Genomic DNA, 23,139 nt, shown 5'->3' on the forward strand with positions numbered 1-23,139 from the left:
GCCATGTTGGGAGCGAGACCCCGGAGGTGTACTTCCTGGGGAAGGCAAAGAAACGTTCATGGGGGGTTTCGTTAGTTGCAGTGCAGGGGAGCGATCGGATGGAGTGGAGCGCGTCGGGGAGGACCTCCTGCCAGCGGGAGACCGGGAGATTTCTAGACCGTAGGGCCAGCAGAACGGCCTTCCAGACTGTCCCGTTCTCCCTCTCCAACTGCCCATTTCCCCGTGGGTTGTAGCTGGTCGTCCTGCTCGAGGCAATGTCCTTGCTGAGCAGGAAGTGACGCAGCTCATCGCTCATAAAGGAGGATCCCCAATCGCTGTGGACGTAAGCGGGGAAACCGAACAGAGCGAAGATGCTGTGGAGTGCTTTAATGACCATGGCAGAAGTCATATCGGGGCATGGGATGGCGAAGGGAAACCGGGAGTACTTGTCGACCACGTTCAGAAAGTACGTGTTTTGGTCGGTGGAGGGGAGGGGCCCTTTGAAGTCCATGCTGAGGCGCTCAAAAGGGCGTGAGGCCTTCACTAGGTGCGCTCGATCTGGCCGGTAGAAGTGGGGTTTGCACTCCGCGCAGACCTGGCAGTCTCTGGTGACAGTCCTGATCTCCTCAATGGAGTAGGGCAGGTTGCGGGCCGTGAAGAAGTGGAAGAAGCGGGTGACCCCCGGGTGACAGAGGCCATCGTGTAGGGCCCGGAGTCGGTCCACTTGTGCGCTGGCACATGTACCTCGGGATAGGGCATCGGGGGGCTTGTTGAGCTTCCAGGGGCGATACAAAATCTCGTGATTATAGGTGGAGAGCTTGATCCTCCACCTCAAGATCTTATCATTTTTGATCTTGCCCGCTGTGTGTTGTTAAACATCAAGGCAACCGACCGTTGGTCAGTCAGGAGAGTGAATCTCCTGCCGGCCAGATAATGCCTCCAATGCCGCACAGCTTCCACAATGGCCTGGGCCTCCTTTTCGACAGAGGAGTGCCAAATTTCGGAGGCATGGAGGGTGCGGGAAAAGAATGCCACGGGCCTGCCTGCCTGGTTGAGGGTGGCGGCCAGAGCTACGTCCGATGCATCGCTCTCGATCTGGAAGGGGAGGGACTCCTCGACCGCGTGCATCGGGCCTTGGCGATGTCTGCCTTGATGCGGTTAAAAGCTTGGCGGGCCTCAGCCGTCAGGGGAAAGACTGTGGACTGACTATGTGGGCCTTGTCCGCATAATAGGAGAAGGACCCCAGGCATCGTTTCAGGGCCTTGGGGCAGTGGGAGTTCCATGAGGGGGCGCATGCGGTCGGGGTCGGGCCCTAGAACTCCATTTTCCACAACATAGCCAAGGATGGCTAAGCGGTTGGTGCGGAACACGCACTTCTCCTTATTGTACGTGAGATTAAGGAGTTTGACGGTGTGGAGAAATTTGAGAAGGTTAGCGTCGTGGTCCTGCTGATCTTGGCCGCAGATGGTGATGTTTTCTAGGTACGGGAAGGTGGCCCGCAGTCCATACCGGTCAAAACATTCGGTCCATCTCACGTTGGAAGACCGATACCCTGTTAGTGACGCCGAAGGGAACCCTAAGGAAGTGATGGAGGCGGCCATCTGCTTCGAATGCAGTGTATTGGCGGTCCTCCTTGTGGATGGGGAGCTGGTGGTAGGCGGACTTCAGGTCCACTGTGGAAAAGACCCGGGACTGTGCAATCTGATTGACCATATCCGTGGGAGGGGGTACGCGTCGAGCTGCGTGTACCGATTGATGGGCTGACTGTAGTCAATGACCATCCTGTGTTTCTCCCCAGTCTTTACTACTACCACTTGGGCTCTCCAGGGGCTGTTGCTGGCCTCAATGATGCCTTCCCGCAAAAGCCGTTGGACCTCCGACCTGATGAAGGTCCTGTCCTGGGCACTGTACCGTCTGCTCCTGGTGGCGACGGGTTTGCAATCCAGGGTGAGGTTCTCAAACAGGGAAGGCGGGTCGACCTTAAGGGTTGCGAGGCCGCAGACAGTAAGGGGGGTATCGGGCCGCCGAATTGGAAGGTCAGACTTTGAAGGCCGAGTAACAGGGCAGCGCAGAGGTGGGGGAGGACATAGAGCCGGAAGTTGCTAAACTCTATGCCCTGGACGGTGAGGGTCGCGATGCATTATCCCCGGATTTTCATGGAATGGGATCTGGAGGCCAGGGAGATTTTCTGGATAACGGGGTGTACTGCGAGGGAGCAGCGCCTTACCGTAGTGGGTGGATGAAGCTTTCCGTGCTCCCAGAGTCAAAAAGGCAGGAGGTCTTGTGCCCATCGATTTTCACCGTTGTCGTTGCGGTTGCGAGGTTGTGGAGCCGGGACTGGTCGCGGGTAATCGAGGCGAGCTGCGGCTGATGCTGGGAGGCCCCGGGCTGGTCAGCAGTGGTGGCAGACGATGAGCGCCAGACAAGCTTCCCGACGAGCAGGGATCCTGAGGCGCGTCCAAAATGGCGCCGAAGATGGCGGCACCCATGGCGGGTGGCATTAAAGATGGCGGTGCACGTGGCCTGCAGAGAAGATGGCGGCACCCATGGGCCGCATGTGGCCTGCGGTGAAGAAGATGGCGGCGCCCACGGGCTGCACGTGGGGGGTGTAGGAACACTAGCCCTAGAAACAGCGGCGACTGACCAGGCCTGGCACACAGCAGCAAAATGTTCCTTCTTTCCGCAGCCATTGCAGGTTGCGCTCCGCGCCGGGCAGCGATGCCGGGGGTGTTTGTTCTGCCCGCAGAAGTAGCATTTGGGCCCCCCGGGGTTGGCTGGCTGCCGCGCGGCGCAGGCTTGCGGTGTTCTGGAGTTGGTAGCTGGTGGGGCCCACGATGCCCATGAGGGTGCCGTGCCGTCGGGGGCGTACGACTGGACGTTACGGGAGGCCACTGTTAACGAGTTTGCGAGCTGCCTGGTTCCCGCAAGATCAAGCGTACACTCTCCAATAGGCGCTGGCGGATGTACGCCGACCCCATGCCCGTAACGAAAGCGTCCCTGATTAAAGGTTCTGTATGCTGGACTGCCAAAACTGCCTGGCAGTCACAGTTCCTCGCCAGGATGAGCAGGGCACGCCAGAAATCGTCTAGGGACTCACCGGGGAGTTGCTGCCTCGTGGACAGGAGGTGCCTGACGTATAGTTTGTTGACCGGCCAAATATAATGTCCTTTTAGGAGCCCCATTGCTTCAGCATAAGTGGGTGCATCCCGGATGAGAGGACAAATGTCAGGGCTCACCCGTGAATAAAGGACCTGGAGCTTCTGTGAGTCCGAGGGTTCTTCAGCGGATGTTCGGAGGTAGCTTTCGAAGCAGGCTAGCCAGTGGTCAAAAGCAGACGTAGCTTTGGCTGCTTGAGGGTTCAGCTGTAGGCGATCAGGCTTGATGCAAAGTTCCATCATTACTATCAATTACTACAAAGACGAGAGTCGTGAATAATCGAGGCTTTATTGAGCAAAGATGTGTGGCCTCCGGTAGCTGCTACCAGAATGGGAGCAGCACCGGAGAGCACACACATTTATACGCCGCCTACTGGGCGGAGCCAGCAGGCAGGGATTTACCCATGTACCTCTAGTACAGGAGTCTTACCGTACTACATCTAATATACATCTAATAGTTAGTGGTGACTACCACACAGAGGGAGAGAGAGACAGACAGAGGGAGAGAGAGAGAGAGAGACAGAAGGAGAGAGAGAGGGACAGAGGGAGAGAGAGAGAGAGACAGAGGGAGAGAGAGAACACAGAGGGAGAGAGACACACTGGGGGAGAGAGAGACACACGGGGGAGAGAGACACACACAGAGGGAGGGAGAGACACACACAGAGGGATAGGGAGAGACACACACAGAGGGAGAGAGACACACACACACAGAGGGCAAGAGACAGGCTGAGGGAGAGAGAGAGAAAGAGAGAGAGGGAGAGAGAGAGAGTAAGACAGAGGGAGAGAGAGACACAGAGAGAGTGAGAGTGAGAGTGAAAGAGAGAAAGAAATGGACAGTGAGTGAGGCAGAGATTCCGAGAGACAAAGTGTGACAGAGCAGGAGTGGAAAGAGAGATTGCGAGAGGGAGACAGAAGAAAAGATGGCGTGAGGGAATGTGACAGAGTGGGAGATGGTGAGAGGGAGTGTGTAAATGTCCTTCCTGCTGAATCCCTTATTTACCCTTTCTTTATTTTTGCTGACATCATTTTGATCCAGGGATGCTGAATGTGCAAGTATCTTTAGTGGACATGTATCTTTGAGTCAAGCAACAGAGAGAATGAGGAATTCAAAACATTGCAACATGGTATATGGTGCTGCTGGCTTTGGGCAGCAAGACCCAGGCTCCTCAGCACCTGAGAGATGGGGTTCGACTCGTTTCGATTAATTGGCTGGTGGCCAATGAATTGTCCAAAAGGCTGTATTTTGGCCCGTAACAGATGCCGATTGAGTGCAACTCTTCTTTTTAATAAATTTAGAGTACCCAATTCTTTTTTTTTCAATTAAGGGGCAATTTGGTGTGTCCACTCCACCTACCCTGCACACCTTTGGATTGTGGGGTGAGACCCAAGCAGACACCAGGGAGAATGTGTAACTCCACACGGGATTGAATCTGGGTCCTCGCAGCCATGAGGCAGCAGTGCTAACCACTGCGCCCACCTTGACGCCCCAATTGGATCCTACTCGAGTGGAATGATTTTCAGAGACCTCAGGGAGCTTAGTGATGGACCCAGGACACTCAGGGAAAAGGACATTCTCTCTCTTCTCTCCCAGTCCAGAAAGGATGTGAGTGCTGTATTCCTGAACCTACAGAGATTTGAATGAAGCTGCAGTGAAAACCTAGATCTGAAAATAACATTTGAAGAGGAGAAAGATGCTGGAAATAACCATCTGAAACTGAGACTCTTGTTCTTTTTACTTATGATTCTCACCCCTCTCCTCCCCTCTGTGTTGTCTATCTTGTGTGTGTATAGAGGGTGGGGTTGAGTTAAAGTGGAGAATTAGGATTTAGATAATAGTTATATTTGCTGCATAATTCAGGGTGTCATAACAAGTGTGACAGAGCCGAAACAAAGACGTAAATGGAGAGAGGGAGTCGGACAGAGCAGATTGGAGGGAGGATGGAGAGAGGGAGTATGATATACCAGGTTGGAGGGGGAGCTGGAGAGGGGGTGACAGCAGGTTAGAAGGGAAATGGACAGAGGGAGTGTGTCAGAGCAGGTTGAAGGGGGCGATGGAGAGAGGGAGTTTGACAGAGCAGGTTGGAGGAGGAGATAGAGCGAGGGAGTGTGAGAGCAGGTTGGAGAGAAAAATGGAGAGAGTATGTGACACAGCAGAATTGAGGGGGAGATGAAGGGAGGGGTTGGGACAGACCAGAATCAGAGGGGAAAATGGAGAGAGGGAGTGGGATAGAGCAGTTTGGAGGGGGAGATTTAGATTTAGATTGACTGTCACATGTGCCGAGGTACAGTGAAAAGTATTGATCTGCATACAGTCCAGACAGATTGTTGCATGCATGAAAAAAACCATATATAAGACATACAATAAATATACAATGTAAATACATAGACACAGGTATCGGGTGAAGCATAGAGACTATAGTGCTACAACAGTAGAGAGCTGCGTAGAGAGATAAGTTCAGTCCATAAGAGTGTCATTCAGGAGTCTGGTAACCATGGGGAAGAAGCTGATTTTGAATCTGTTAGTGCGTGTTCTCAGACTTTTCTGTCTTCTGTCCGATGGAAGAGGTTGGAAGAGAGAATGACCCGGGTGTGTAGCCATCTGGGATGGCCACTTCCAACTAGGTACAGAGAAACTTGCAAAGCCTGGCGGGTAAAATGGACAAGCCAAGACTCAGGCAGGCTCAGAGCCTGAAATGCATTTTCATAAGCAAGAAGTCCAGACGGTATCGAAACTCCATCCAATTAGCATGTTAATGGGCCGATTAGCATTTGATGGCCCATCTTCACGAAAACAAAGGACTGGTACTCAAGAAACCGGGACAGTCCCAGACATTTCGGCACCACTCCCTGTTCAAGGGAAACGCAAACAACGGGGTCAGTGACCGCTCGGGACACGCCCAGCCATCTAGATCCCCGCCCACTTATTGGTTAAGGAATCGAACGGAGTGATCAGGGATCACCCAATTAGTATGGCCCAAATTGACGGACCGCCCAAAAGAGCGCGAAAACCCCCCGAGTATAAGAAGAAAAGTTTGCCATATGTTCGCTCTCTTGGTCCTGGTACCCCGGTCAAGGCCATCGCCTAGTGCAGCAACACCAGAAGCAAGTCCAAGTTCAACGTCCGCTACCAGACGGATGAGCCCAGCTGAGCAGCAGTTACCCCTTCGAACCCAAGAGATCCAGAATTAAACAGCGGCCACTGTTTCTCTGACCTAAGCCGGGTGCCCGAAGTTAAGTACAGGTTGTCGTAGTCGATAGGTGTAGTTAACTAGTAGTGTTTATGTTGCATGACTAATTGTGTGTAAATAAAGTACCCTTGACCTTGAACTAACTAACTGGTGTTTGGCTCTTTGATCGATAGCCGGTTGAAACTTGTGGTGGTATCATTTGATACCTGGCGACTCTAAGTATTAAGACATAGATAACACAGAAAGAAGGGCAAACTCACTGATTGTCATAATTGACACAGAGCCACAGAAAAGACAAAGTAGGAAAGAAGGGCAACAGTTATTGGCGACTCTGGTGGGATTCGACGCAGAAGTGACTGTGTCACTCCGAGAGAACTCACAAAAATGTTTGAATTAGAATCCAAATTGGCAAAGAAAAAGAAACCACAAGCGAAACCAGTATCGATCAAACCTCCAGAATTCGGAAGTGTGTAATTTGCATGCGTACTAACGAAGGGATATAAGGTAAACCCGATAGATTTTGTTGCGTGAAACCTTCGGGAGTTGCGTAAACCGGAAAATCGCTTGAGCCGTACCCGTGTTTGCACCACTGCCCTATTCCCCTTGTTCCAAATTTCCGGTAATTGTAGGGATGGACATGAAGGCAATGGAATGCCTTATGCATCCACAAGACCCCAAGATCGCAGCGACCAATAGATCAGAACAGTGTCCCGTATGGGAAGAAGAGATTAGGAGATACCTAAAGGGGAAAGGATGGCCCCTATGGTCCCAGTTTTGCGCGAATGAAGAGACAGGTCCTGGCAGCATAGGACAGACTTGGTGGGACAGCCTGACTGAGATCTATAAGAAGAGTTTGACTACGGTTTGTAAGCCGATGGCAATCGTTTCCTGTCTGGCACAATTGCGAGGCACAGAGGAGGTCGTGAGGACGCTCCGCAAGCAGCTTGAGGAGAAGGAGAGAAGTAGAGAGGAAGATTTAAGTAAAAGCGAGAGATTAAATGTACAGCTCCGGGAGCAGTTAGCGGCGAAGGACAAGGAAATGGATGACGTTAAGAGGGCACATCAATCCTGTCTCGCCCACCTTAGCAGCTTCCAAATCAAGTACGATAAGGCCTACCAGGACACACAATGTGCTGTAATATTAAGAGAAGAGACAGAGAATCAGGTACAGCAGTTAAAGAAACAGATGATCTAAAGGCAGCCCTCCGAGCACTCCACAGTTCCACCACGGAACAGAGGCAGAGTTCGGTGGATCATGCCAAATGCAGGCAGCAAATTGCAGAGCTGCAATCCCTGCTATCAGTTCAAAATGGGTTTAGAGACACCTTTGGCCCACAGCTGGACCAGGAAGACGGCCCCGATTGGCAGGAACTCAGTGAAACGGCCCAACGGTACGTAAGCGAGACTGAGAATCAAAATAGAGACCCACAGGCCCCGAAAAGAAAAGCACCCGCACCACCGACTGCACAGGCAGCACCCAACCCAATGAACCCCATTACCACACAGCGCAGGGTTACCACGGAAGGCCAACCCGATTTTGTGTACACCACCCCATTATCTATCACCCAGTTATGAGATGCCCGCGAGAAGATAGATACTTTCCACCCCACATCGGACCCACATCACATTTTTCGAGCTAGTAAAACAACAAACCCTCATGTACGGTTTAGACAAGCCGGAACAGGTTAAGCTCATAGTTATGTGCTTAGACCCCTCAAATAGTTCAGCCCTTCCCAACCCCCAAAATGTAGGAGGAGGTAGCCTCCAAGAAATGAAAACAGCCATTTTGGACGCCATAGGATATAACAGAGGAGATCCGGTAGACGGACTCAACTGGTGCAGGCAGAAAAAGGGAGAGCGTTTGCTGGACGCCTTTGGATCCATTATACTGCTGTTTTTGGTGAGTTCGCCCGCGCCCATTTCTCAGCAGGCAATACGGCCAAATGGACCCGTACGCTAGTATCCCATGCCACAGAGGCAGGACAGAAGGAATGTGCCAGTTACGACCCCTCAGACTCAGCACACAATGAAGTGTGGATTCTGAAACGATTGTCCAAAGCTTGGGAACATTCGGTACAGAAAAAGACAGAGCAGGAGAGAGTAGATGCCACAATGAATCCAGTAAGGGCACACCAAGACCCCGCAAATTATCGGCCAGAAACGTCTTTTACATTATAGAACTGGGGACATTGTCCCTTCTGCCAGCTATGGGTAAGGTGCTACTTCACACGCTGCAGCAGAGGATCCTTGGCCGTCTCCTCACGAATTTGGACCACCCGTTCGTCAGAGGCCGGATGGTTGGTGGCACACAACTGCACTTGCGCTTCCATGTGGCAGATGGTATCACCGTGTTCACATGGTGTGGTAATGGACCTGGATAGGGCATCTGCAATGATCAGCTCTTTGCCTGGCGTGTAGACAAGTTCGAAGTCGTAGCGGCGTAGTTTAAGAAGAATTCGCTGTAGCCGAGGTGTCATGTCATTTAAATCCTTCTGGATTATGTGGACTAGAGGCCTGTGGTCTGTTTCTTCCATGAATTTTGGCAGGCCGTAAACGTAGTCGTGAAACTTGACTATCCCTGTCAGGAGGCCCAGACACTCCTTCTCAATCTGAGCGTACCTTTGCTCAGTGGGCGTCATGGCCCTGGAGGCATACGCCACTGAAGTCCAGGACGAGGAGTCATCTGGCTGACGTTTGCAGGACCCTATTCAATCTCGGACAAAGTAAGCCCCTCAGTTTATAAAATCACATATCCAAACGGAAAATCAGGATGGCTCCATGTAAATCAGCTTAAGGTTTATGGACACAGTGCAGCCACTCGCACCACCTCTCATTGGCGATGGCAGGCAATGAGGACCAGCCCACTGACAACCCAAGTTCCCCCTCCCCCAGCAGCACCAGGACGTCCACAGACATGACCTTGACCACGCCCCCAGAATCAAATTTCACCCTGACGCTCGATTCGGCTGCTAGCAACAGCGACAGCACAACCGAAGCCCCTGAGAGACCCAAACAAAAATCCCACGAACCAGGCCCCAGTCACTACAGGCCCAGAGACCCCGACCACGATACGCTCAGCCTCTTTGAAACGATTTATTTGCCCACACCGGAACCTGACCCGCCACCCGACGATAGCGACAGCCCCCTTGCAACCTCCCTACAGAACACGAAGCACTGGCATCGTGACAATTCCTGTCGCCTGACAAGGAATGATGAAATGGACCCCACATCGGCACACGCCGCGTTAGCACGCAAACTCCATGAACGAGTTTGGCACCCGGGAGATGGTGACAACTCTGAGTCTGACTCCCACCATGGCAACCCCTTTGAACATCTTTTTGAAATGGAATCTTGAGGTGTCCAGATGATGAGAGTCAGGAACCGATTGCGATTTACGGTGTCCTGTACTCTGATGGAACCTGCTCGCTTTTATGTTTAGTTTGTGTTTAAATGTTGTTCGTTCTCTCTTGTACGATTTTGTGTGTCGTCCTCACGGACGCTTTTTTGATGCAGTCATAATTACTCTTCCGATGCCACTTGGCAGTTAAAGAAACAAGCTTGTTGGAGCCAAATTCGTACCGCTCTTGGAAGGTCACTCAGGCAGTGGAGTAACGGCACTTAACCCCGCCCTGCCTGAGGACCCCCTATACATTTGGTCAGCCAAGCTCGGGTAGTGGAGCAACGGCACTGATCACCGCCCCACCCGGGGATCCCACCCATTCTTGCCCTGCCGCGGATCATACGCACCACCCCATTCGGATACTTGTTTTCGAAACTCTTTCGCTGTTTTTTTTTCTAGACTTGGGGTTTAAAGAATGCTTTTTGCCACAACTTTCGCCCTTTCCGGCAACCCTTCGGTAGCTGTCCGCCACATACCATTTACATGTCAGAAACACTTGGTTGGAAAAACAAGTTTGCAAAGGACGGAGAAATTGTCCGCCCACTCAGGCCATCGATCACAGGGTGTGAGAGCGCTCGCACTGTGACACAAATTTTTTTTCCGGATGTCTTGTCTCCGCAAATGGTTGTTTAAAAAAAAAAATGAGGGGGTCACATATGATGACGATTCTAATGGGAAATTGACGTTAAGTAGACACAGACAGACATACGAGATGTTAAACCACACGATTATAACAGATACTATGCTTGTTCTCTTAGAAAGATATGAAGATACATGAAGGAGAAGGAAAACTTGAATAAGATGAAGACGACCCTGATGATCGGCATCATGATCGTCGCTGGAACAGTCCAGTTCCGCGCGTCACCCACCTCTACCTCTCTCACCACACAGGCCCCGAACACGACTACCCAACACCCAGCCCGGACACTACACCACACATACACCCAGCCACCGATACCCCCACATGGTGTGAGAACTTTGTCAAGAGGCATTCACTGTCCTACACAGTGGAAGCCTTACTAGTGATAGCCATATTGTGCAGTGTCATCCAGACAATTACATTGCGAAAATGGAGGAGGAGAGCCTCCCGCCCTCCAGTATCCACATTTAGAGCCCCATTCCTCGGACTCCAGCAAACCCCACACTCTTTCTGAACCTTCCTCTTTAATAAATTCCGCGGTTATTGTTTTGTTAATAAAGTTTATTTTTCTGTGTATGTGAATGTCAGTGATAGGAAGAAATGTAATGCTGCTATCGGATTTTTGTATTGTAAGATAAGTTCTTTGATTGTTAAATAGCAGCATGTTAGAGACAGTTAGAGGTTCCCCTTTTTCGGAATGTTAAATGCCCCCCTAGAAATTCTTAGATATATGTTGTTTAGGGAAAATTAGGTAAATGTTTTTGACCCATAGGACAGAGTAGAACCTGTCCTTGGTTAAGGGTACCCGGCATTTCAGAGAACAAAGAAGACCCAGTATTGTGATCCTTCACCTTCGTGTTGGGGATCAAGAGGATGGACTGTAGCCATTTGGGATGGCCACTTCCAACTAGGTACAGAGAAACTCGCAAAGCCTGGTGGGTAAAATGGACAAGCCAAGACTCAGGCAGGCTCAGAGTCTGAAATGCATATTTGGCAGCAAGAAGTCCAGACGGTATCGAAACTCTGTCTAATTAGCATTTTAATGCGGCCGATTAGCATTTGATGGCCCACCTTCACCAAAACAAAGGATTGATACTCAAGAAACCGGGACAGTCCCAGGCATTTCGGCGCCACTCCCTGTTCAAGGGAAACGCAAACAACGGGGTCAGTGACCACTTGGGACATGCCCAGCCATCCAGATCCCCGCCCACTTATTGGTTAAGGAATCGAACGGAGTGATCAGGGATCACCCAATTAGTAAAGCCCAAATCGAAGGGCCGCCCAAAAGAGCGCGAAAGCCCCCCCCCCGAGTATAAGAAGAAGAGTTTGCCATATGTTCGCTCTCTTTTGGCCTTGGTACCCCGGTCACGGCCATCGCCAACTGCAGCAACACCAGAAGCAAGTCCAAGTTCAACGCTCGCTACCAGACGGATGAGCCCAGCTGAGCAGTGGTTACCCCTTCGAACCCGAGAGATCCAGAATTAAACAGCGGTCACTGTTTTCTGACCTAAGCCAGGTGCCCGAAGATAAGTGCAGGTTGTCTTAGTCGATAGGTGTAGTTAACTAGTAGTATTTATGTTGCATGACTAATTGTGTGTAAATAAAGTACCCTTGACCTTGAACTAACTAACTGGTGTTTGGCTCTTTGATCGATAGCCGGTTGAAATTTGTGGTGATATCATCTGATATCTGGCGAAGCATTAAGACATAGATAACACAGAAAGAAGGGCAAACTCACTGATTGGAACAGAGCCACAGAAAAGACAAAGTAGGAAAGAAAGGCAACAGGTGGGAGGGGTCAAAATGATTATGCTGCCTGCTTTCTCAAGGTGACACAAGAATGACACTTCGCTTCCTGAAGTCGATGACCTGCTCATTCATTTGTTGACATTGAGGGAGAGATTGTTGTCATTGCACCATGCCACTAAGTTCTCTAGCTCCCTCCTGTATTCTGACTCATCGTTTTTTGTGATCCGACCCATTATTGTGGTGTCGTCAGCAAACTTATAGATGGCATTGGAGCTGAATTTTGCCACAAAGTCGTGTGTGGATCAGGAGTATAGTAGGGGGCTAGGATGGATAGAGGCATGTAACAGAGCAGATTGGAGGGGGAGATGGAGAGAGGGAGTGAGGTAGAACTGAAATAGAGATCTGGAGTTCTGCTCACCTTGTTCCGGAAACATTTGGAAACCTGGAATTTTGCGCTGTCACCAATTGTTTCCCCATCAGGGAGAACGGCAAATACCAGGAGGCGAGCAACCGGAGAGATATCAGCATTGATCGGGAGCGAGAAGTGGAGATGTCCTTTTGTACCTGGAGAGAGAGTGAGGGAGAGAGTGAGAGAGAGAGTATGAATGAGAGTGAGATAGAGGGACACAGATAGCAGTAAAGACCAGAAGGCGAGCAACCAGAGAGATATTAGCATTGATCGGGAGGGGTGGAAATGTCCTTCTGAACCTTGAGAAACAGCGAGAGAGACACAGAGAATGGTAAAGGCCAGGGGGCTGGATTCTCCGCCGGAGGGGTGCTCCGTTTTGCCAGCAGCTTGGGGTTTACCCGACGGCATGGGGCTGCCCGACAATGGGAAACCCCATTGACCGGCCGGCTTAATGGAGCATCCCGCTGATGGGGTAACCTGAAATGTGGCGCGGCGGGGCGAATCCAGCCCCAGGAGCTGAACAAGCGGAGAAATATCAGCATTGATCAGGAGAAAGTGGGGGAGAGAGTGAGTGAGATTGAACGTAGAGAGTGAGAGAGAGGGTTAGAGAGAAGGGAATGAGAGAGGGAGAGGGGGAGGGGGAAGGGGAGAGGAAGAGGGGGAGGGGGAAGGGGAAGGGGAGAGGGGGAGTGTGAAAGAGAGTGTGAGAGAGATTGTGGGAGAGAGGGAAAGGGGAGAGGGAGAGTGACGAAAAGTGATAGAGAAAGTGAGAGATTGAGAGTGAGAGAGAAAGAGACACAGAGAATGGTAAAGACTAGGAGGCGAGCAACAGAGAGATATCAGCATTGAGAGTGAGTGAGTGAGTGAGTGAAAGACAGAGTGAATGAGTGACAGAGTGAGTGAGTGACAGTGTGTGTGCGACAAAGACACAGAGAGCAGTACAGACCAGGAGGGTAGCAACTGGAGAGATATCAACACAGATCGGGAGAGAGTGGAGGAAATAATCTTCTTTAACTGGAAAGAGAGAATGTGAGAGAGTGAGATTGAGTGAGAGAGGGGGAGCGACAGAGTGAGAAAGTGAGAGTGAGTGAGCGAGCGAGAGAATGAGAGGGAGAGAGTGCGAGAGCATGAGAGAGTGCGAGAGTGAGAGAGAGATGAGGGAGAGAACGTGAGAGTTAGAGTGTGAGAATGAGAGTGAGAATTAGAGAGATAGTGAGAGTGAGATAGTGAGAGTTAGTTAGTGAGAGTTAGAGAGAAATAGTTAGAGAGAGAGAACAAATAAAGAACAAAGAACAGTACAGGAACAGGTCCTTCGGCCCACCAAGCCTGCATCGATCACGTGTCCTATCTAGACCAACCGCCTGTATCCTATCTAGATAAGTCTTAAAGGTTGCTAACGAATCTGCCTCAACCACCTCACTTGTCAGTGCATTCCAGGCCACCACCACCCTCTGTGTAAAAGACTTCCCCCCCCCCCCCCCCACATATCCACTGAACCTTTCCCCCTCACCTTGAACTTGTGCCCCCTTGTGATTGTCATTTCCGCCCTGGGAAAAAGCCTCCAACTGTTCACCCTATCGATAACCCTAATAATTTTATTGACTTCTATCAGGTCGCCCCTCAGCCTCCGTCTTTCCATTCAGCCCATTGAGTCTGCACTGACCCACTTAAGCCCTCACTTCCACCCTACCCCCGTAACCCAATAACCACTCTAACCATTTTGGTCACTAAGGGCAATTTATCATGGCCAATCCACCTAACCTGCACGTCTTTGGACTGTGGGAGGAAACCCATGCAGACACAGGGAGAACGTGCAGACTCCGCACAGACAGTGACCCAACGGGGAATCGAACCTGGGACCCTGGCGCTGTGAAGCCACAGTGCTATCCACTTTTGCTACCGTGCTGCCCGTCTTCTAGGGAGAACATTCCCAGTTTATTCAATCTCTCCTCATAGCTAATACCCTCCATGCCAGGAAACATCCTGTTAAACCTTTTCTGTACTCTCTACAAAGCCTCCATGTTCTTCTGGTAATATGACCACAGTATTCCAAATGTGGCCTAACCAACATTTTATAGAATTGTAACATAATTTGCGAACTTTTATACTCAATACCACATCCTATGAAAGCAAGCATGCCATATGCTTTCTTTACCATCATTTCCACCTGTGAAGCCACTTTTAAGGCTCTGTGGACCTGCGCGCCCAGATCTCTCTGTGTGTATATGCCATAGATAGAACCAATGGTTCTGCCATTTATTTTATAGCTCCCACCAAAATGCAACACCTCACATTTGTCCCGGTTAAATTCCATCTGCTATTTCTCCACCAATTCTGCAGCCTATCTATATCCTGCTGTATTCTCTGACAATCTTCATCACTATCCACAACTCCAGGAATCTTAGTATCATCCGCAGACTTGCTAATCAGACCAGCTGCGCTTTTTTTCCCCCAAGTCATTTTTATATATTACAAACAGCAGAGGTCCCAGTACTAATCCCTGCAGAACACCACTATTACAGACCTCCATTTAGAAAAACACCCTTCCACTGCTACCCTCTGTCTTCTATGGCCAAGCCAGTTCTGAATCCATCTAGCAGTATTTGGGATGTGGAGGTGTGGTATCAGGGTTTCAGGGGAGGTATAGCATAAGGATCTGGAGAAGGTGTAGTGTCAAGATTTGTGAGAAGTGTAGTGTAAGGGTTTGGGGGTCATCTCGTTTAAGGGTTTGGGGAAGGTGTAGTATCAGGGTTCGGAGGAGGTGCAAAATAAAGAGCTGGATTCTCTGTTAGCTGACAACGAAATCGGGAAACGCGATCGGGCGGAGAATAGCTTCCGATGCCGAAATCGAGGTAGACGCCGGTTTGACGCTGAACCGGGATTCTCTGGCCCGCCAAAAACGATGTGAACCTGGCACTTGTCACGCGGCCTGCAAGTACAGTAGGCATATCATTAGCGGGCCTGACACCCGATCCTCCGGGGCCTCCGCGATTCAGCGCCTCGGATGGGCCGATTTCCCGATGGCGTGTTTCTAATGTGCTTTTAAAAATCGTGAACCTGGCGTCCTGGCTGCTGAGCGAAAGAAAGGAGATAGGAAGTGGCGTGGTGTGATTGCGGGCTCCCGGCTTGGACACCGGACGCGCTGGCTGCGGTGGGGGGGGGGGGGGGGGGGGGGGGGGGGGGGGGGGGGGTAGGGGGGGTCCTGCCAAAGCCTGGGGAGGGGAGGAGGAGGGGTAGGGGACAGGCCGAGCAGCCGGGGAGCCCCCTCACAGGACAGGGGCCGTGCCCAGGCACTGACCGCCATTAAAGCGCCAGCTTTCTGGCCACCTACCCCGGACCTTGGGTGCACGGCAGTGACAATGGCCATATGGATGGGCATCCCCCCCTCCCCCGAACATCCCACCCAACCGGCAGCCACCCACCAGGGGACCACCCAGGGCCACACCGACGGCAGCCCCCAGTGAGGGCAATGCCAGTCAACGGTTCCCCTGGCAGCAGGGACGGACGCCAGGGCCGGGGCACCGACAGGGCCAGAATGCCGGGGGGGTGGTGGTGGTGGGGTGGAGATAATTGTGGGTGGGGTCCCGCGGTGCCAAACAGGGGCCACCGTGGAGCCCATGGCACCTGGTTGGGCACGGGAGTATGCGCCATGCTAACATGTTTGCCTTTCACTCCCTGCAGAAAATAATGGTTTTCGGTCATCGAGGGCAGCACGGTAGCATTGTGGATAGCACAATTTCTTCACAGCTCCAGGGTCCCAGGTTTGATACCAGCTAGGGTCACTGTCTGTGCGGAGTCTGCACATCCTTCCCGTGTGTGCGTGGGTTTCCTCCAGGTGCTCTGGTTTCCTCCCACAGTCCAAAGATGTGCAGGTTAGATGGATTGGCCATGATAGATTGCCCTTGCTGTCCAAAATTGCCCTTAGTGTTGGGTGGGGTTGCTGGGTTATGGGGATAGGGTGGAGGTGTTGACCTTGGGTAGGGTGCTCTTTCCAAGAGCCGGTGCAGACTCGATGGGCCGAATGGCCTCCTTCTGCACTGTAAATTCTATGAAACCTGCGATGCTGGCCGCCGTGGCAATGGCCGCAGCTCTGCATGAAGCCCTGTGGCAGCATAAACGGGGGCCTCTCAGAGAGGAGGCAGAGGCCACAGCAGAGGAATGGGCTGCAGAGGGGCAAATGGCAGACGCTCAGGCTCGAGGGCCACCTGCCCGACAGGCCGAGGAGGGGAAGGAGGAGGAGGAGGTACCAAAGAGGCACCGGATGAAGCCCCGCGTGTACCAGCGCCACATATCATTTGAGCACCTTCTGGACCGGGCATGCAGAAGGAGACTGCGGATGAGCAGGGAGACTGCCAGACATATCTGCCAGATGATGGCACACCTGGCACTGCAGAGGTATGGGGGCGGACACCCGCTCCCGCTGGCCGTCAAGGTGACGGTCTCGCTGAACGTCTACGCGACAGGGTCGTTCCTGTCGCCGAGTGGATTTCCCAGGCATCGCCGCACAAGTGCATCCGTGATGTCACCGACACCCAGGCGGAGCGGTACATCCAGTGTAGTTCCAGGGTTTGGGAGAGGTGTAATATGAGAGTTCAGGGTGGTTTTATGTAAGTGCTTGGAGAAGATGTAGTATCAGTGTTTCTGGAGTTGCAGTATAAATATTTGGGTGAAGGTATAGTATCAGAGTTTGGGTAGTGTAGTTTACGGGTTTGGAGAGATGTAGTACAAGGGTTTGGGTAGGTGTGGTACAATAGTTAGGGAGAGATGTAGCGTCTGGATTTGGAGAAGGTGTAGTATCAGGGAATGGGAAGGTGTAGTATCAAGGTCGGACAAGGTGTAGTATCAGGGAATGGGGAAGGTGTAGCAGCAGAGTTTGAGGGAGGTGAAGTATCAGGCGTTGGGGAGGTGTAGTATAAGGGATTTGGGGAGATGCAGTATCAGTGTTTGAGGGCTGCAGTCTCAGGGGTTGGGAAGGTGCACCAGGGTTTGAGGAAAGTTATTCTCAGGTTTGGGGGAAGTGTAGTGTCAGTGTTTGGGGGAAAGTGTAGAATCAGGGTTTGGGGAGGTGTAACATCAGGGTACAGAGGGAGGTGTAGCATCAGGGTACAGGAGGAGGTATGGTATCAGCGTAGGGGGAGGTGTACTATAAGGATCTGGAAGAGGTGAGTATCAGGGTTTTTGGAAGGAATCAAGGTTTGGGGGATGTAGTATCAGGGCTTGGAGGTGTAGTATAAGGTATTTGGGAGATGTAGTATCAGCGCTTGAGGGGTATGTATGGGGTTTTGGGGAGGTGTAGTATCAGGGTTTGGGGAGGTGTCGTGTCAGTGTTTGGGGAGGTGTAGTATCAGGGTTTGGAGAGGTGTAGTATCAGGGTTTGGGGGAGGTGTAGTATCAGGGTTTGGGGAGGTGTAGTATCAGGGTTTAGGGGAGGTGTAAGGTGAAGGTTTGGGAGATATGTGCGTTAAGGGTTTGGGGGAGGTGCAGTATCATGGTTTGGATGAGGAGTCATATGACAGTTTGGGGTGGCACGGTTTCAGGGTTTGGGGAGGTGGACTATCAGGGTTTGGGAGAGGTGGACTATCAGGGTTTGGGGAAGGTGTAGTATCAGGATTTGTGGGAGGCGTAGGTAGTATCAGGGTTTGGGTGAGTTGTCGTCTAAGGGTTTGGGAAATGTGTGGTTTAAGGGTTTGGGAGATATGTGATTTAAGGGTTTGGGGAGGTGTAGTATCAGGGTTTGGTGGAGGTGTAGTATCAGGGTTTGGGGAAGGTGTAGTATCAGGGTTTGGTGGAGATGTGGTATCAGGGTTTGGGGAAGGTGTAGTATCAGGGTTTGGGGAGATGTAGTATCAGGGTTTGGTGGAGGTGTAGTATCAGGGTTTGGGGAAGGTGTAGTATCAGGGTTTGGGGGAGGTACAGTGTAAGAGTTTGGGAGGTGTAGTTTAAGCATTTTGGGGGGCTGTAATGTAGAGTTTGGGGGGGTGTAGTATTGGGGTTTGCGGAAGGTGTGGTTTAAGTGTTTGAGGGAGGTGTAATTTAAGGTTAATGGGGAGGTGTAATTTCAGGGTTTGGGGGACATGTCGTTTAAGGGTTTGGGGGAGGTGTAGTATCATAGTTCGGCGGGAGGTGTAGTATCAGGATTTGGGAGACGTAGTATTAGAGTTTGGGGGACGTGTGGTTTAAGGTTTTGGGGAGGTAGTATCATAGCTTGGTTAAGGTGTAGTGTAAGGGTTTGGGGACATGTGGGTTAGGATTTTGGGAGAGGTGCAGTATCATGGTTTAGACAGGGTATTGTATCACGGTTTGGGAGTTATATGGTTTCAGGGTTTGGGGTTCCTGTGGTTTAAGGGCTTGAGAGAGGCGTAGTATCAGGGTTTGGTGGAGGTGTAAGGTAAGGGTTTGTGGCGGTGTACTGTAAGTGTTTGGGAGAGGTGTAATATCAAGGTTCGGGGAGGTATACTATCAGGATTCGGGGGAGGTGTAGTATCAAGGTTCGGGAGGTGTAGTATCGGGGTTCGGGGGAGGTGTAGGATCAGTGTTTGGAGAAGTATAGTATCGGGTTTGGTTAAGATATAGTGTACGTGTTTGGGGTCATGTGATTGAAGGGTTTTGGGAAGTGTAGTATCTGGGTTTGGGGATGTAAAGTATCAGGGTTTGGCGGACGTGTAGTATCAGGGTTAGGAGGCGATGTAGTATTAGGATTTGGGAGAGGTGTAGTTTCAGTGTTTTTAGGAATGTATGTTCAAGGGCTTGGGAGAGGTGTATTATCAGGATCTGGGGGAGGTGTAGTATCAGGGTCTGTGGGAGGTGTAGTATCAGAGTTTTGGGAGGTTTAGTATCTGGGTTGGGTGATGGGTAGTATCAGGGTTTTGGAGTATCAGGGTTTGGGGAGGTTTAGTATCTGGGTTTGGTTGATGGGTAGTATCAGGGTTTGGGGGAGGTGTAGTATCAGGGTTTGCGGGAGATGTCGTATCTGGGTTTAGGGGACATGTTGTTTAAGGGTTTGAAGCAGTTGTGGTATCAGTGTTTGGTGAAGGTGTAGTGTTAGGATTTGGGTGACATGTGATTTGCTTAATGGGAGAGTGAGCACAGTACCGCCAACACAGTGATGCAAGAAGGCACATGTCCCAGAATCAGCATGGTGTCGGACAGGGATGCGTAAAGACCACAACTGCAGGCTAGCTCCTTACTTGTACCCTTTCCTATCTACATGTAGAAACTTACAAATCATTGGGAAAGACTTGCTGTTACCCTACCGAAGAAGACAAAGAATACATTAACGGACAGGTTCTGGACCGACAACATCCCAACAACCGGGATTGTGTGATTTAGATCACATATTGCTAGTCTGGGGACACTGAGGGGCTGTGAATATTTTAGGGGCGAGGTGCGCTAATCGATGCAGGATGTCTCAAAGGACAATCGAGAGGGGTGAAGCTCAAACCTTCAGAGCCTCCAACGGAGATCGTTTTCTTCTCAAATGTCATGATCAGTCCTCTTGACATCACCTATAGGGAGAGAGAAGAGGATGATTCACACGGAGAGATTGCAGATTAGGGGAGAGTGTCAGAGGTCAGGGAGCATGCGGGTGTGTGGGAATAGAGGGCATGGGAATGGGTGAGGGTCCAAGGGCAGTGTTCAGGGTCTGTGGTCTAGTTGTGGGATGAGCCATATGTTCTTACCAGGTAGAAGACATCCAGGTTGTGCTTTTCCTGGGCAGACAGAGCCTTGATGATGTAGTCAACGTTTACATCCAGTTCTGAATCACAGGCCAGATCGTGACCATGTTTCCTGATGGCGAGGTAACTGTTGGATCTGGAGTAGAAGGGTTTAACCAGATGATGAGCTGATTGATGGTGGGGCAGTGTGTTTCGATATTCATTGCCCTGGTACTGACCCTGATAAATTGCCTAGACATGGAAGGAGGAGAGAGGAACAGGTCAAGAAAATTCAGCATCCACAAGACATTCTCCTCAATTTCCCCCAACACCGTCCTGAAGCATTCAGAGTCAGAATCACAGAATAATCCAGCGCAAAAGAGGCCATTCGGCCCAACGAGTTTGCACCAACACATGAAAAATATCTGACCTGCCTACCTAATCCCATTTGCCAGCACTTGGGCCATAGCATTGAATGTTATGACGTGCCAAGTGAACGTCCAGGTACTTCTTAAAGAATGTGAGGCAACCCGCCTCTACCACCTTCCCAGATCATCCCCCCTAAACCTCCTGCCCCTCACCTTGAACTTGTGTCCCCTCATAACTGATCCTTCAACTAAGGGGAACAGCTGCTCCCTATGCACTTATCGTGTCGAACAATGATAATCTCCAGCAAGAGAGAATCACACCATCTCCGCTTTGACATTCACTGGCATTACCATCGCTGAATCCCCCACAGTCAACTTCCTGGGGTGAGTATTGACCAGAAACTGAACTGGGACCCAGCCATATAAATACTGCAGCTACAAGAGCATGTTAGAGGCTGGGAACCTGAGGAGAGTAACTCACCTCCTGACTCCCCCTCCAAAGCCTATCCATCATCTACAAGGCACAAGTCAGGAGTGTGATTGAATACTCTCCACTTGCCTGGATGAGTGCAACTCCCAAACTCAAGAAGCTCGACACCACCCAGGATGTAGCAGCCCCACTTGATCAACATGCTAACCGCATGCACACCCTCCACCACCGACGCACAGTAGCAGCAGTGTGTACTATCTGCAAGATGCATTGCAGCAACTCACCAAAGTTCATAGAATCATAGACATTACAGTGCAGAAGAAGGCTATTCGGCCCATCGAGTCTGCACCGGCCCTTAGAAAGAGCACTCTACTAAAGCCCACACCTCCACCCTATCCCCATAACCCAGTAACCCAACCTAACCATTTTGGACACTAAGGGCAATTTAGCATGGCCAATCCACCTAACCTGTACATCTTTGGACTGTGGGAGGAAACCAGAGCACCCGGAGGAAACCCCCGTAGAACGTGCAGACTGTGCAGACAGTTCCTTCAATAGCACCTTCCAAACTCACAACCTCTACCATATAGAAGGACACATGGAGAATGCCACCACCTGCACGTCCCCCTCCAAGTCACTCACCATCCCGATTTGGAAATATATCAACCATTCGTTCACTGTCGCCGGGTCAGGATCCTGGAGCTCCCTCACAAACAGCATTGTGGGTGTACCTACACCATACGGACTGCAGTGGGTTCAGGTGGCAGCTTCACACCATCTTCTCAAGGGGTTTTTAGGAATGAATAATGAATGAGGGAATAGGTCTTGTGGGGCAGCGGGTTACCTACACCATACGGACTGCAGCGGGTTAAGGTGGCAGCTTCACACCAGCTTCTCAAGGGGTTTTTAGGAATGAATAATGAATGAGGGAATAGGTCTTGTGGGGCAGCGGGTTAGCGCCCCTGCCGCAGAGCCAGAAGCTCCAGGTTCAAGTCCCACCCCAACACTTGATAGCCAAGGAAGGTGTGTTCATAACGCAGTCAAACAGATCAAGTGTGTTAATTTGCAAATCAATCCAAACATGTCAATGACTGCCGAAGAGAGCGGGAGAGACTTCTGGTCAGCCAGGCATGAGGTGAAGTGGAGCCCCCAGCGACAGACTCGTCCCCTGTCCCAGGTATTACTGGTGATGGAAATGGGTGAGTATCTGCCCCATAGCACCAACACATACAGGAAGAGAAAGTGAATACTGCACTTTTCAATGAACTTAAAAAAAACCTATGAACCCTCCTCTCATTACTCACTCAGACAGTAATACCCCCAATAAACGGCTTCTCATTCCCCACTCAGTCACTAATTCCCCCAATAAACGGCTTCTCATTCCCCACGCAGACACTAATACCCAGATAAACCCTGTCATTCCCACTCAGTGACTAATACCCGATAAACCCTACTCACATTCCCCATTCAGACACTAATACCCCCGATAAATCCTCGTCTCACTCCCCATTCAGACACTAATACCCTCGATAAGCCTTCCTCTCATTCCCCACTCAGACCCTAAACCACAGATAACCACCCTTAACTCCCCACTCAAACACTAACACCCCGATAAACTTGCCTCTCATTCCCCACTCAGATAAATCCCCTCATTCTTGGCAGCACGTGGCTAGCACTGTGGCTTCACAGCGCCAGAGTCCCAGGTTCGATTCCCCGCTGGGTCACTGTCTGTGCGGAGTCTGCACGTTCTCCCCGTGTCTGCGCGGGTTTCCTCCGGGTGCTCCTGTAGGTTTCCTCCAAAGACGTGCAGGTTAGGTGGATTGGCCATGCTAAATTGCCCTTAGTGTCCAAAAACGTTAGGAGGGGTTATTGGGTTATGGGGATAGGGTGGAATTGAGGGTTTAAGTGGGTCGGTGCGGACTCGATGGACCGAGTGGCCTCCTTCTGCATTGTATGTTCTATGTAACTCATTCCCCACTCAGACACTAATACCCCCGATAAACCCCCACTCATTCCTCTCAATCATAAAGCCCCCTTTCCACACACGGTCACTAATACCCTTGAGAAGACCCCTATTCCACACTCAGTCACTCGTACCCCTGAGAAAACCCCCTCTCACTTCCCACTCAGTCACTCGTACCCCCGAAAAATCTGATTCCATACTCA

At 51.0% G+C, this 23,139-nt stretch overlaps 1 protein-coding gene across 2 annotated transcripts in view; it reads right to left on the reverse strand.

Moving 5' to 3' along the window:
* The window catches only part of LOC140392864 (pregnancy zone protein-like), a 391,109-nt gene that overhangs the window by 219,213 nt on the left and 148,757 nt on the right, over positions 1–23,139 (reverse strand). For both annotated transcript variants that reach the window (XM_072478606.1, XM_072478607.1), the window contains exons 12-14: positions 20,200–20,427; positions 19,962–20,025; positions 12,530–12,675 (exon numbers count right to left, since the gene is read on the reverse strand). In XM_072478606.1, coding sequence (XP_072334707.1) covers positions 12,530–12,675; positions 19,962–20,025; positions 20,200–20,427 — 438 coding nt within the window. The remainder of the gene's footprint in view (positions 1–12,529; positions 12,676–19,961; positions 20,026–20,199; positions 20,428–23,139) is intronic.

This window comes from Scyliorhinus torazame, chromosome 16 (assembly GCF_047496885.1).
Source record: "Scyliorhinus torazame isolate Kashiwa2021f chromosome 16, sScyTor2.1, whole genome shotgun sequence".
Classification (NCBI taxonomy): domain Eukaryota; kingdom Metazoa; phylum Chordata; class Chondrichthyes; order Carcharhiniformes; family Scyliorhinidae; genus Scyliorhinus; species Scyliorhinus torazame.